This window comes from Lithobates pipiens, unplaced genomic scaffold (assembly GCF_037356315.1).
Source record: "Lithobates pipiens isolate NorthernLeopardFrog02 unplaced genomic scaffold, aLitPip1_a1.2 Scaffold_28, whole genome shotgun sequence".
NCBI classification, from domain to species: domain Eukaryota; kingdom Metazoa; phylum Chordata; class Amphibia; order Anura; family Ranidae; genus Lithobates; species Lithobates pipiens.
This window is the reverse complement of record NW_027507789.1, coordinates 46,105,552-46,120,182: the sequence shown is the minus strand read 5'-3', so window position 1 is coordinate 46,120,182 and position 14,631 is coordinate 46,105,552. Positions and strand designations below refer to the sequence as shown.

General features: G+C 43.2%; 1 protein-coding gene across 5 annotated transcripts in view; it reads left to right on the top strand.

Annotated features, from left to right (window-relative positions):
• The window catches only part of CBFA2T2 (CBFA2/RUNX1 partner transcriptional co-repressor 2), a 72,303-nt gene extending 61,942 nt beyond the window's left edge, over positions 1–10,361 (top strand). For 4 of the 5 annotated variants that reach the window (XM_077459167.1, XM_077459169.1, XM_077459171.1 and 1 more), the window contains 4 exons: positions 432–624; positions 1,168–1,236; positions 3,825–4,015; positions 9,512–10,361. In XM_077459167.1, coding sequence (XP_077315293.1) covers positions 432–624; positions 1,168–1,236; positions 3,825–4,015; positions 9,512–9,787 — 729 coding nt within the window. In that variant the 3' untranslated portion in view covers positions 9,788–10,361. The remainder of the gene's footprint in view (positions 1–431; positions 625–1,167; positions 1,237–3,824; positions 4,016–9,511) is intronic. The other variant, XM_077459168.1, reaches the window with a different exon arrangement.
• Positions 10,362–14,631: the final 4,270 nt, after the last annotated feature.

Sequence of the window (14,631 nt, the reverse complement as noted above, 5' to 3'; positions counted from 1 at the left end):
TGTAACTTTTTCAGGGCCGAGACATTCTGTGTAAATTGTGCACTTTGAATGAATATAGGGGAAAGACAGCTGTAGTTACACAGGCAAAACTTATGTAGGAGGATTTGTTTCATCTCTGTGTGTCACTTGAGACCAGTCACTTCATTGGGTATAGGTAAGCGTTTACAACCACTTTAAGTGAATGGGATCTTCCTGGAGCGTTGGTAATGCTCGTGGAGTGGTGGTGTGGCTTTTCATGGTTAAGGCAACAGATCGCCTCCCAGACACCTGCCAACCACCCTCTAAAAAGCAATCCACTGCGGATCACCTTTCAAAGGGGCTTTAAGGGTCGTCACCTGTGTGAACCAGCCCTGAGAATCCAGATTTTCTATTTGTCAGCTAGTTCCTTTTCGTTCGTAAACCACATCATCTTACATAATTTTTTTCCACAGGCCTTGAATTGTATAATGGAAATGGTGGAAAAGACAAGGCGTTCTATGGCCGTGTTACGTAGGTGTCAAGAAGTGGACAGAGAGGAGCTGAATTACTGGAAAAGACGGTACAATGAATCCTCAGAACTCCGGAAAGGAAGCGAGCACTCAAGCAGGCAACACAGTCCAACCAGTACTGAATCTGGTACCAATGGTGAGAACCCCTCTGGTTACTTCACTAGTTGGTTTCCCCCGAGACATGAAACTTATTTCAAGGATTCCACTGTATAGAGCAGCCTTTCTCAGCCTTTGCAACACAGAGGAACCCTTGAAATAGTTCTGCGGTCTCACGGAACCCCTGCTAAAAATTAGAAATCTACAACTCTTGATACATTAGTGTGATGGTCAGTGGGGAGAATGGTCCTTACGCTTGTGGTCATTGGAAAGAATTACCTCCTTACAGATAGCTAAAAAGATCAATGGTGTCAGTGGGAACTTATCCGAGAGGCAGAAATTGCACAATGCTGAAGGAACCCCTAGCAACCTCTGGAGGAACCCTGGTTGAGAATGGCTGCTTTAGAAATTTTATTTATATTTATATTCTGAATAGGCTTCTTGAGCTACTGACCCCACTTAGTATCAACAGACCCAAAATATTTATGATGGAAGTAGTGCCTTAATCTGTGAAGTATGTTTTTTATATCATTATTATGTGTTGGGATTTTTAAGTTTATTTAGATTTTTTTTCTACTTTCAGATCTTCAGAGGGACTTTAGTAGCAGAACAGGAGGAAGCTATGTTACTGATGAGATCTGGAGGAAAGCAGGTACATGTTCTCAGCTGTGATCATTTAGGGGGAGAGTGTCGGGTGGGTTGTTCACACTGGGTAGGTATGTTTTGGTGTTCACTCAACTGAAGATAAATAAAGTGTGTGTGTGTGTGTGTGTGTGTGTGTGTGTGTGTGTGTGTATGTGTATATATATACACATACATACATACTTAAAAATAAATGTAAACAAAACATTTTAGGGTGTTTTTAAAGTATGGACGGTGTCCGTAGGGCAGAAGAGGGTGTCAGTAGGACAGTGGATAGTGTTAGTAGAGCAGAGGTTGGTGTCTGTAGGACAGTGGATGGTGTTAGTCTATAGAGCGGTAGACAGTGTCAGCAGAGCAGTGGTTGGTGTCAGTAGAACAGTGGACGGTGTCAGTAGGACATTGGTAGGTGGCAGTTTTTTATTCTTTTATTTTCTATTATTTTGTACAATGTTTTTATTTGCATTATTTTTTACAATATTATTTTTCATTATTTTTTTAGGAGCCCAGTTGCGGAACTTATCAGGAGTCTAAATAGACCCCTGGTGTCTCACTTTTGAGAAAGGGACTGAGGACAGGGATTCCCCAGCCTCTTTCTCCACAGCCTCAGCTGCACTAGACAGTAAGGCTGAGTTCACACTATTGTAAATTGGGTGTGGGTTTCCCCACATCCAAGTTGCATGACATGAGAGTGTGACTGGCTCTCAATGGAGTCGGTTCACACATCTCTGGGGCGGCCACTGAGCGCACAGTAGAAGGGTCCTGTGCGTCTTTGGCTCCATGTCAGGTCCGAATTCAGGCAAAAATTTGGACCTAATTCGGACCTGAAATGGATGCCTGCTGTGCCCTGCGCTGCACATAGTGTGAACCCAGCCTGGATGAATAGAAAGTGATCTGTGCTGAGAGACTTTCTGTTCATTCACAAACTGAAGCACAGTAAGCACAGTTTACTATGCTTCAGTTACGAATGAACACAGTGAGCGATCAGTACCGATCATTTACTGTGTTCATTCAGAAAAGAAAGGTGCCAGTAAATTACATTACTACCAGTGCCTACCCCCGCTCTTTATCCTGAAACATCCCCCTGTGTACCTGCAGCAGCAGCCAGCAGGAGAGGAGGGAAGCCAGCAGCGCTGTGGGGTGGAACACAGGGGTGGGGGGAGAGCTGGGCATCAGGGGAAATCGGATGCCGCATGGTGTGATAGGGATGTGTATGCCTATGGTTATTGTCTGCATAACAAAGTATTAGCTTTGGTCCAAAGCCCCCACTTTAGACAGCAGTTAAGGGCTGCTTCTGTGTGTAAGCAGATGTCTTTCTGCAGTGCTCTGACCCGCCTTTCACTGAATCCCAGCTTGTTAATCCAAAAGCTCACACTTTTTGCGGATATGGACTCCTAGCTGTGACTCAAATGGGACATGTTAGGCCACTATAGAAAGGCGTAACAAGTAGTAACAAAAATTCTAGAATTGGTTGAGGGCTACATGGAAGGTGTAACAGATATTCTGGAATTGTTTGTGACCACATGGAAGGAGTAGTAGATATTCTGGAATTGGTTGTGGGTCTCATGGAAGTAGTAACAGAAATTCTGGAATTGGTTGAGGGCCACGTGGAGGCAGTAACAGAAATTCTGGAATTGGTTGAGGGCCACATGAAGGGAGAAAAAGATATTCTGAAATTGGTTGTGGACCACATGGAAGGAGTAACAGTAATTCTGGAATTGGTTTAAGGGCCACGTGAAGATAGTAACAGAAATTCTGGAATTGGTTTAGGGCCACATGGAAGGAGTAACAGATATTCTGGAACTGGTTGTGGGTCTCATGGAAGTAGTAACAGTATATCTGGAATTGGTTGAGGGCCACGTGGAAGTAGTAACAGAAACTCTGGAATTGGTTGTGGGTCTCATGGAAGTAGTAACAGAAATTCTGGAATTGGTTGAGGGCTACGTGGAGGTAGTAACAGAAATTCTGGAATTGGTTGAGGGCCACATGAAGGGAGAAAAAGATATTCTGAAATTGGTTGTGGACCACATGGAAGGAGTAACAGTAATTCTGGAATTGGTTTAAGGGCCACGTGAAGATAGTAACAGAAATTCTGGAATTGGTTGAGGGCCACATGGAAGGAGTAACAGATATTCTGGAACTGGTTGTGGGTCTCATGGAAGTAGTAACAGTATATCTGGAATTGGTTGAGGGCCACGTGGAAGTAGTAACAGAAACTCTGGAATTGGTTGTGGGTCTCATGGAAGTAGTAACAGAAATTCTGGAATTGGTTGAGGGCTACGTGGAGGTAGTAACAGAAACTCTGCAATTGGTTGTGGGCCTCTATTTGGACATGATCAATCTACCCCATCCCCATACTTTAAGTAAGCCCCAGCCATTTGGCATTCTGAGAATTTAGACATTCCCTTGAAAGTAAGAACATATGCAATGTGTAGCTCCTGGCCATCCATGTGTAATTTAATTTTGTCCCAACTAAATAAAATGTTGAAAGCTTACAAAGGGAGAATACCGTACGTAGTAAGATGTTTTGACATATCCATCATCCATCATAGCTTTGTTGTAATTTGCAATGTTCTCTAACTCCCTGCTCATCTTTTCCAGAAGAGGCCGTAAATGAGGTGAAGAGGCAAGCCATGTCTGAAGTACAGAAGGCCGTATCTGAGGCCGAACAGAAAGCATTTGAGATGATTGCATCAGAGAGGGCCAGGATGGAACAGACTATTGCAGATACAAAGAGGAGAGCAACTGAGGATGCATTCCTTGTAGTAAATGAGCAGGAGGAATCAACTGAGGTATGAGATAAACTGCCCTACTCTACACTTTTATCATATTGACATGACGTGAGCCATTGCCTTGCTGTAATGTGTTTGTTAGAATCATAGTATTGGTCTGTTTGCTTCAACCCAGTGACCTGAATGCTAACACCAGTTCTTCCAGAGATCTTAAAGTATATCTAAAGCAATTTTTTTTTTAATATTTAGTTTTTGGCTAAGATTAGGCAATGGTTAAAACCCTGCGTGTCCTGTTGGGGAAATTTTTCCTTACTTCCTGTTTTGGAGATACAAAAGGTAAAGAGTGATAATACTCCAGATTCCCAGCACATTATGGGTTTTCTAGGTAGAGAGCATGGAAAAACCTGTTTACCTTCAGGCTCTCTCACATGTTTAATACGTTCCATTGAGCTGCCTGAAGGGTTCAAAAGGTAGGAGTGCTAACAGAGCTAATGTGCTGTGTAAACGTTGGGCCTTTTTTTTTTTTTCTTTTAAATAGACGAGCCACGAAAAGCCTGGAAAACCATGTAAAAATGATTTCACAGCTTTACAGAATGGCTGGGTATGAGAATACAGCATTTTATGTGCAATGGGAATTTCATGTTCATTAAAGCGGTTGTATACTGGCTGATGTGTTTTTTTTTTTTCCCCCTACCTGCAAAGGAAAAGGCATAATGAGCTAGTATGCACCGCATACTAGCTCATTATGAAATACTTACCTGACTTCCCGACATTTGGTCCGATCCACGCCGAGGGAGCTGACATGTTCCCTCGGCGTTTCTTCCAGGTATTGCGGCTCCGGCGCTGTTAGTGGCCTGAGCCGCGATATCGTCACTCCCGCGCATGCGCATGAGAGATTTCTTCCTGGCAGGGTCCGTCGCCTGCCAGGCTTTCAGCCGGGAATTGCCTGTGTGCATGCGCCGTTGCAGTCAGCGGCGCATTGCGAGGGGAATATCTCCTAAACTGTACAGGTTTAGGAGATTTTTTTTTTTTTACCTACAGGTAAGCCTTATTATAGGCTGTCCTGTAGGTAAAAGTCCCAAAAAGAACTATACATCCACTTTAACCTGATTGAAAAAAAAGAAAAAGGTTTTTATCTTATATTTTAGGCCTTACTATAATAATAAAAAAAAAAAAAAAAACTTTTATAGCACACCTGTCTTTTACCTATTCAAGGCATAGCAACAAGTTGTTTTTTTTTTTCTTTCCCCTATCCCCAGCAGCAAATACTTACATTTTCTTCATATGAGGAGTCCATAGCCTTTCAATCCTGGTGGCTGAATAGAAAAGTAGAGCATAGGTATGAATGTGCTGCTGGGGAGACCTGCATTAAACCCTTAACAACTTGTTAAGAAATAATATTATTTAGCAAGGAACATGCATTCCACATTAATAATTCTGCTACCAAAATTAGTGTTTGCTGTAAATTGCCTCCAAGAGTGCTCCTGTTTCTTCTTGCCAGAGACTGCCATTTTGCTGAAGCCCAGAGCCCCTGAACAGCAGTAAATGATAAAGCTGAACTAAACCCATTGATTTAACAGTTTTAAAAAACAATTCTGTTCCTGGAATGCTGGAATCGCTAACTGTCGCATTTGTCCTCCACTAAACTGTCAAACCATCAAATGGCTGGAGTTATAACTGATCACATGTACAGCACCATGGCAGTTGTAGATCAAACAGAAACTGCTTCCTTGTCTGTAAAGGATAAGAGGGTTAAATTTGACATTAAAGCTGTCAGCAGATCTGCCTCTACAAACTCAGCAGTGCCTAAAAATGGAGAGCAACTGAGCATGTACAAAGCAGGGTGAGAGGGTGTATTACTGGATTTTACACATTATAGGCATTTATTTTTAATGTTTTACATAGTTATACCTACAAAAGGGGCCAGCCTGAAGTGATCTGGCAGGACTTAAAGTGGAGGGCCATCCTGAAAAAAAACAGCATTAATATTATTTAAAAAAAAAAAAAAACATTTGAATTTATTTTTATTTTTTTACCTGGTCAGAAATCTCTGTTGCTAGGCAGTCTTCCTAATCTGCCTTATTCCTGCTCCTCGGTGATCTTCGGTCTTCTGGGTAATGGGGCACGCTGTGTTCTGGGAACTGTGTGTTCCCTAACACAGTGCCGCGCGACTCGCGCATGCGCAGTAGGAAACGGGCAGTGAAGCCGCAAAGGCTCCACTGCCTGTTTTCCTTAGTACGAATGGTGGCGCTGGGACCCGAGAGCCGAGGGACATGTCGGCCTCAGCGGCCGACATCGCAGGCGCCCTGGTAAGGTAAGTCTCCTTATTAAAAGTCAGCAGCTACTTTTTTTTTTAGCTGCTGACTTTAAAAACAAAAATTTTTTACAGCTGAAACACCGCTTTAATTTTTTTTTTATGTTCCACTCTAAAGAGGGCTTGTTGCTTTTCCCTGCATTGGGTACTTTAAAGAAAATCTGTGCTGGGGGAACATGTATGTTGCATGCCAATGTTGTCTTCTCTCTCTATGGGTTTTCCTTAAAGCCCAACTTCAGGAAATGTGAAAATTATTCCCCAGGGTTAAATGCTCATTTAGACTAGAGAAGAGTATAAACACTTACCTGATCGTCCGCTCCCCCATACTCTGGCAGTAGACTGTCCCTTGGCATCATTATGTCCAATCCAGGGCAATAGACCCTACACAGGTCTTGATGATGTCAGGACCTTAGACTGCTAGAGCGTTGGCGAGAAGACGCTGTGGAGACCAGTCTAGCCCCACAGAGGATCAAGTTAGTAAATCTTCCTCAAGAAGTCTCCTAGACTTAAATGAGCAATGAACCCTTGAGCATCCATACCGCATAGGATAAGGTTTACCTTCCCTGCAGTTGGGCTTTAAAGAGCAACTATACTTTTGATCCAACCCCAGTTGTATAGCCCTCTAAGCTATAACCTTTCCACCCTGGTGCATACTTACAGTGAGAAAATTAATTATTTGATCCCCTGCAGATTATGTAAGTTTGCCCACTTACAAAGAAGTGAAGCGTCTATAATTATTATCATATCAGGTGTATTTTAAATGATGAAGACAGAATATCAACCACAAATCTAGAAAAAAACACATGATACACATGTTATACATTGAGTTGCAGTTCAGTGAGTAAAATAAGTATTTTACCCCCAAGCAAAGCATGACTTGGTATTTGGTGGAGAAACCCTTGTTGGCAATCACAGAGGTAAGATGATTCTTGTAGTTGGTTACCAGGTTTGCACACATCTCAGGAGGGATTTTGGTCCACTATTCTTCTTTACAGATCTTCTATAAATCCTTAAGGTTTCTTGGTTGTCTATTGGCAACTCGAAGCTTCAGCTCCCTCCATAAATGTTCTATAGGATTAGGTCTGGAGACTGACTAGGCCACTCCATGACCTTAATGTGCTTCTTCTTGAGCCACTCCTTTGTTGCCTTGGCAGCATGTTTTGGGTCATTGTCATGCTGGAAGACCCATCCATGACCCATCTTCAGTGTTCTGGCAGAGGGAAGAAAATTTTACAATACATGGCCTGTCCATTGGCCCTTCTATGCGGCAAAGTCGGTCTGTACCTTTAGCAGAGAAACAGCCCCAAAGCATAATGTTCCCACCTCCATGATTGACTGTGTTCTTATGGTCATAGTCAGCATTTTGTTTCCTTCAAACACAGCGAGTCGAGTTAATGTCAAAGAGCTCAATTTTGGTCTCATCTGACCACAGTACTATCTTCCAATCCTTCTCTGAATCATTAAGATGTTAATTGGCATGAGTGTACATGTGCTTTCTTGAGGAGGGGGGCTCACTGTGTTTGGAGGAAGAAAAATGCTGACTATGACCCTAAGAACACCATCCCTACAGTCAAGCATGGGGGTGGAAACATTATGCTTTGGGGCTGTTTCTCTGCTAAAGATACAGACCAACTTTGTCTCATTGAGGGGGCAATGGACAGTGCCATGTATTGTAAAATATTGGATGAGAACCTTCTTCCTTCAGCCAGAACACTGAAGATGGGTCATGGATGGGTCTTTCAGCATGACAATGACCCAAAACATACCGCCAAGGCAACAAAAGAGTGGCTCAAGAAGAAGCACATTAAGGTCATGGAGTGGCCTAGCAAATCTCCAGTCCTTAATCCTATAGAAAATATATGGAGGGAGCTGAAACTTCAAATTGCCAAACGACAGCCAAGAACCCTTAATAATTTAGAGAAGATCTGTAGAGAAGAGTGGACCAAAATCCCTGAGATGAGTGCAAACCTGGTAACCAACTACAAGAAACATTTTACCACTGTGCTTGCCAACAAGGGTTTCTCCACCAAGTACTAAGTCGTGTTTTGCTTGGGGATCGAAAACTCGATTTATAGCATTTGTATCGTGTTTTTTCTGGATTTTTGGTTGATATTCTGTCTCTATCATTTAAAATACACCTATGATAAAAATTATAGACTCTTCATTACTTTGTAAGTGGGCAAACTCTGCAGGGGATCAAATAATTATTTTCCCCACTGGACTTCTCATTGGTAGACAACCATAGTGTTTATATTCCCCATGCCAAAATCTCCTCTGGCTTTGCCTGGTCAGTAACTTTCGAAGGACACAAATGGAGCTAATAAAAAAAAAAAAAGATGGAGCGCTAGAACTGTAGCTAGTTTGATATGGAAATAGTTCCATGGTCCAGTTGTGCCAGTAGGGAAAGTTCATTCACTGCAGAGACCAGACCAGGGTTTAGGGGTTCTGGTCTGTATCAGTGTGGACAGCTAGCTGTAGAGATCATAAATGACTCTGTGGATATGGGTGAGAGAGGAGCGGCGCCACTCTGAGTGCAGTATGTAAATTAAAATTCAATGTTTAATAAAAGGAAGATCAACTCACATTTTGGTGAGATATAATGTGCATGGCATAAGTAGCTTGGGCTCCTGTAGTCCAGCTGGGCTGCAGTGGTGGTCAGCAGTTCCTGGTGGCTCCAGTGGTTCAGAGCCACCGGGAACTGCTGACCACCACCGCTGGTCAGCTGGACTACAGGAGCCCAAGCTACTTATGCTATGCACATTATATCTCACCAAAATGTGAGTTGATCTTCCTTTTATTAAACATTGAATATTAACTGACATACTGTACTTTGAGCAGCGCCGCTCCTCTCTCTCTCTCTCTGTCTCTATCTCTCTCTCTCTCTCATGAATGGAGCTATACTCCCACAGGATATGCCAAGAGAATGGCTCCATTCAACCCTACAGGATATTACTGCTGCAAGCACAGGCAGATTAGATTTTGAATGGAGGATGTAAACACCTCAGAAGGCTGCCGCTGGGGTACTTTATATACTTGGGTGAGGTTGTTCCAGGTTGGATCAGCTTAGGGAGCTAAAGAGAGGTTTTTTTCAAAAGTGTAGTTGTACTTTAAACGCTATACATGCATGGACTGTTGCACCAAGAAACATTAGATGGTACATGAAGATGAATGAACGCCTTTGTACCTGTAGCATTCTGCATCTAACTGAATCTCTTACAAGACCTCACTATTTATCTCTGCAGACTTGTTGGAACTGCGGCCGTAAAGCAAGCGAGACTTGCAGCGGATGCAATATCGCTCGATACTGTGGATCGTTTTGTCAACACAAAGACTGGGAGAAGCATCATCGGATCTGCGGACAAACCCTTCATGGCCCAGCCAAGGCCCTAACCTCAGTCCGCTCTCTACTGCCGAAACCCGCCGACCCTATATTGCTTAGCCCAGCTGTTGAACGCTCATCCAGCGCCACCTCTCGTTCTTCCACTCCTGCATCTGTGACCGCCGTGGACAGCTTGTGAATACAGAACTTCCGTCCTAAATGTCCCATCTAACATTTTTTTACCTGCCATTTGTAGATTTGGATTGAAAAAAAAAAAAGAAAAAACTGGTCACATTACAAAAGTCAAACCTTTCCCTTGAACCCATTTAAGCTATCTATAAATTTCAAATACACTTTTATTTTTAAAGGAGACCTAATGGACCAAAATATTTAACTTGTAGGACCCTGTACAGCACCCTGGACTGTGAACACACTAAAGAGGCACAAAGCGTTGTGAAAATTGTTGAACATCGCTGATTTTGTCATTCTCTGGCAGAGAGAAACCAGTAGGATAATTTCTCCGCTTGTGCAGATCGCCTTTTTGTCATCATTGGCCTGATCCTTCCACTGCTTCCAACTTAGGATATAAAGACTATTGTATATTTAAATTATTTTACTCTAAAAACAGCTATACCAAAATGGCAGTATATAGCATTACGAAAAAATTGCATGTTTTTATTTTTTATTTCTGAAAGTCTTCCCTTGTTGTTGTATATGCTTACCTTTGTAGTTAACTTTTTAAATGTGTACTATTAAAAGCAAAGAGACAAAAAGGCTTTTAAAACAAAGTATTCTTTCAAATATGGCTGACTATACAGAATCTGAAACATTACATACAGTATAGCTGATCAAAATGGAAGCTAGTGAGAGCAAGTGAACATCCATTTGGAATTTTGTAAAATTTGAAACTTTAAAAAGTTCTTTGTATCACATTTAGTAACCAAAAAAAAAATCCTTTTTACTAAGAGCTTGATTACCACACCTTCTAAACTACAAACCTTCCTGATTATCTCCAGTGATGGTTCCTCTGTAACTGGTTAAGGTGGTCTCATTGAGCAAGGGCTTAAGAGTGGGCAAAACCTTGATATAGAACCAGGGCTAAAATCTGGGCTCTAGCCTTCCCTTCAGTCTTGCACCGTTGTACAGATTCCTTTCCTGTACTGAAAATCCTTAGTTTAATTTCACTTCATACTGTGAGCTACTCGCAGTGTGCATTAGAAGGTGCAGTCAGATAGAGCCTCATTTCTTAGCTAGGGGACATCCAGCATCATCTAGACCAGCCATTCTCAACCAGAGTTCCTCAAGAGGTTGTTAAGGGTTCCTTGAGCTGTGGCTGATTGGCCTCCCATTTGATAGTCCCTGCATAGATCCAGGGCCAACACCACTTGACAACTCAGTGGCATGACACTAAATGATCTATTTAGCTATCTGCAAGGGTGGCATTTGGGCCACCACTTTAAGGGGGGCTTTCTTCCCACTGGCCACCAAAGTAAGGGACATTTTTCCCACTGACCCCCAATAAATTGGTTTTAGAAGAGGTTCCCTGAGATCTGAAAATTATTTACAGGGTTCCTCTGGGGTAAAAATGGTTTTACCTCTGGGGTAAAGGGGTTGAGAGAGGCTGATCTAGACCTTTCTTTGACTGGCTGTCCCTGGTCCACCCCTTTCATTCAGTTTCAGGATTTCAGTTCATTCAATCAAGGAGGCGCAGCATCACATGTGGACATTACCTATGGCAGTGACACAAATGAGTTGAGATTTTGATGGTTAAAACAGGTGGATGAGGAAGCGTCATATCGCCTCCTCACTGCCTGCCAAACGTCCAGTGACATTGATGTACGTGATGTCACTAGATCTCTGACAGAATTCCTTGAAGACCCGGAAGCCAGCGGAGAGGTGAGTACTGATCAATAGGAATTTGATTGATCAAAAAAATTAACTATTAATTGAGGAATTAATCTTACATTTTTCCAGCCCTAATATATATATATATATATATATATATATATATATATATATATATATATATATATATATATTATTTTCCTAAATGGAAACTACAGACCAAAACAAGAGTGTGTTATGGAGAAACTTACTGAAGGTGGCTGAGTCCAGCACTGATCACTGCACTGCCTCATCATTCTTATCTCAAGGTTCACAGGACAAGCGTCAGTATAATTTTACACCACAAGATGGAGCTCTTGTCCTTTTCAGCCACAGCCTTTATTAAAACATATCCAATAGCCTTGTATAGATTCATAGATACTTTCCCAATTGGAGGTGAGATTAAAAAGTTCTGAATAAACAATTTCTATTACTGTGCCTGAACTAAGCAGGCTGATTTTTAAAACGGGAATATTTACTTTATTTAAAAAAATATGCAATAATAAATATAGCTTCACTGTGTTATTCAGCAAACACTGAAGCTGTTCAAAAGTTTTCTCTCTTTACCTTTATCTATGGTTCTCTGTGCAGCCACTCTGTCATCAGAGGTGTCTATTAATTTAGTCCTCCTGGGTAGTCATTTTGGCCAGGTCAATTTGAAGTTTTCCCACTACCCCCCCAGGATTAAGCTTGCTGCTGTTCCTGTTGCCACCACTGGGTGTCACTAGCACCCAGGGCAATAGTTATGGGGTCAGTGAAAATCTTGTGCTATTTACTATTTATGCCCTATCTGGCAACCACTAGGTTGATGACCAGTGGTGCATGCTTGGGGAGCATATAAATGTTTGGAAAATGGCCTGGTGAGCTCTCTTCCAGCTCTGTTTTGGGCTGCGTAGGCTTGAAGTGGTTGTAAACCAGGGGTCTCAAACTGGTGGCCCTCCAGCTGTTGCGGACTACTAGTCCCATCATGCCTCTGTCTGTGGGAGTCATGCTTGTAACTGTGAGCCTCGCAATGCGTCATGGGACTTGTAGTTCTGCAACAGCTAGCTCATTATGAATTACCTTGGATAGAAGCCCCCGCAGCGGTCCTTGTTCACCGCTCTGGCACCCAACGTCTCTCCCGGGGTTTACTTCTGGGTATCGTGGCTCCGACATTTGTGATTGGCCAGAGCTGCGATGACGTCAGTCCCACACATGTGCACAGGAGCCGCCGGTTATGGCACAGTATAACTGAAGCAACAGCACCTACGTGCCGTTGCTTCAGTCTGCTTAAGTGCGCATGTGCCGATGACATCGGCACATGCAAATACATGGATATCTCCTACACCATGCAGGTTTAGGAGATATCCAATGTAGCTACAGGTAAGCCTAATTATAGGCTTGTCTGTAGTATAAAGTGGTTGTAAAGGGTTTACAACCACTTTGAGTCTGTTTGGAGCCTAGCACAGAATGTCTCAAGCTGCCCTGGCTGGTCAAGAAGGGTACAGCACCCAGGGTGCTAAAGCCAGAGGATGGAAGTCCTGTTGGAGGAGGATTGGTGTCCACCCTCAGAGGATCCTGGCTTTCCCTTGATTGGAAAAGAAAGCTGGTGGAGTCTGGAGCCCTGATGCTGAAGGAGACCTATATAGGGTTGCCACCTGTCTGGTGTTCACCCGGACAGTTCGGGTTTTGAATCATGTGTTCGGGTTTCAGTCCACCTGAAACCCGGACACAATATTCAGACAGGAATGTGGCTCAGAACAGGGCCCCATAGGAGGGTGAGGGGTCACTATGCACGCCACATTACTATTCTCTTTGGAGCGCCCAAAGGTGTCCCGGATCTGTTACAATCCTATAGTGCAGGGATATGCAATTAGCGGACCTCCAGTTGTTGCAGAACTACAAGTCCCATGAGGCATAGCAAGACTCTGACAGCCACAAGCATCACACCCAGAGGCAGAGGCATCATGGGACTTTTAGTTTTGCCACAGCTGGAGGTCCGCTAATTGCATATCCCTGGTATAGTGTATGCTAAAAAAAATATATATTTTTGCTGTGCGTCGCTAAAGTGTTCGGGTTTGTCTTGAAGAAAAAGTGGCAACCCTAGACCTATATCCTAACCCTCTCTCCTTGGGAGTCAGAGCAATCAACCTGAAGGAAACGACTAAAGTGACAAGCGCCCATTATTGTCGTGACTATCTCCACTGTGGGAAAGGACTCCACCCTGGGATAATGTCAGCCATCAGAAAGTGGAGGCAACTTCTCCTATTCCCTGCCCAGGAGGGGCACTATATCTGTACCCAGCCATAGCTAGAATCCAAAGAGGCTCACTAGGAGTGTATTTCCTGCATCGTGTGCTGTGTAACCTCACCTTCCTCCACTCCCTGTTTCACCAATTGTGATCAAACTTATAGCGGGGCATTTAGAGGTTAAATGCAGGGGGTTCTTGGCTATTAGCTGCAACCATTGGAAGCAACGGGAGATATTTGCTCAAGCAGTGATTACCTGTGATGACTTATGGAAAGGTTTCTTCACAGTAAGAGCTGTCACCAGTGGTCACCAGTGAGATACCATTCTCTGAGAAATGTTTAGACTGATATGTCAAGAGAGATGAGGGCATTTCTTAAAGCTAACCTCTATTGTCTAAATACAGAAGAGATACAATATTTGTTCTTCTTGAATCTTGTGTATTTCCTTCAGATCTGTGTGGTAATCCAGTGTGAAAAAACTCTTGCGCTTCCTGTAATAAAGACTGCTCACTGCTGCTCTCTCTCCTTGTGCAGAGTGACTGGTCTTGTCTCCGCCCCCTCCTGTCGTTTCCTGCAAGCAGCCTGTAGTGGGTGGAGCCTGCTGGATCCCTCCCACAGCTCAGCTCTCTCTTTTGTCTTACAGGGGTGTTTAGTGCACACAAAGTGGTTTTTACAGTTTGTGGCTGTTGCGGAAAATCCTGTAAGGATGAGTTAAAAACCCCTTTTTTTGCAGACTCATTGGGGAGATTTCCCTTTAATCCTGTCCCCAGGGCCGTCTTTAAGGCAGGGCAAAAGGGGCAGCTGCCCTAAGCCCTGTCATTGTTGTGGGGCCCAAAGCAGCTGCCTCTTACTAACTATCCCAGTTTACAGTCCCTTGAGGTTTTAGTCCTGTGCTGTGTCCTGATATCTCAGTGTGAAGTGCTGCTATTAA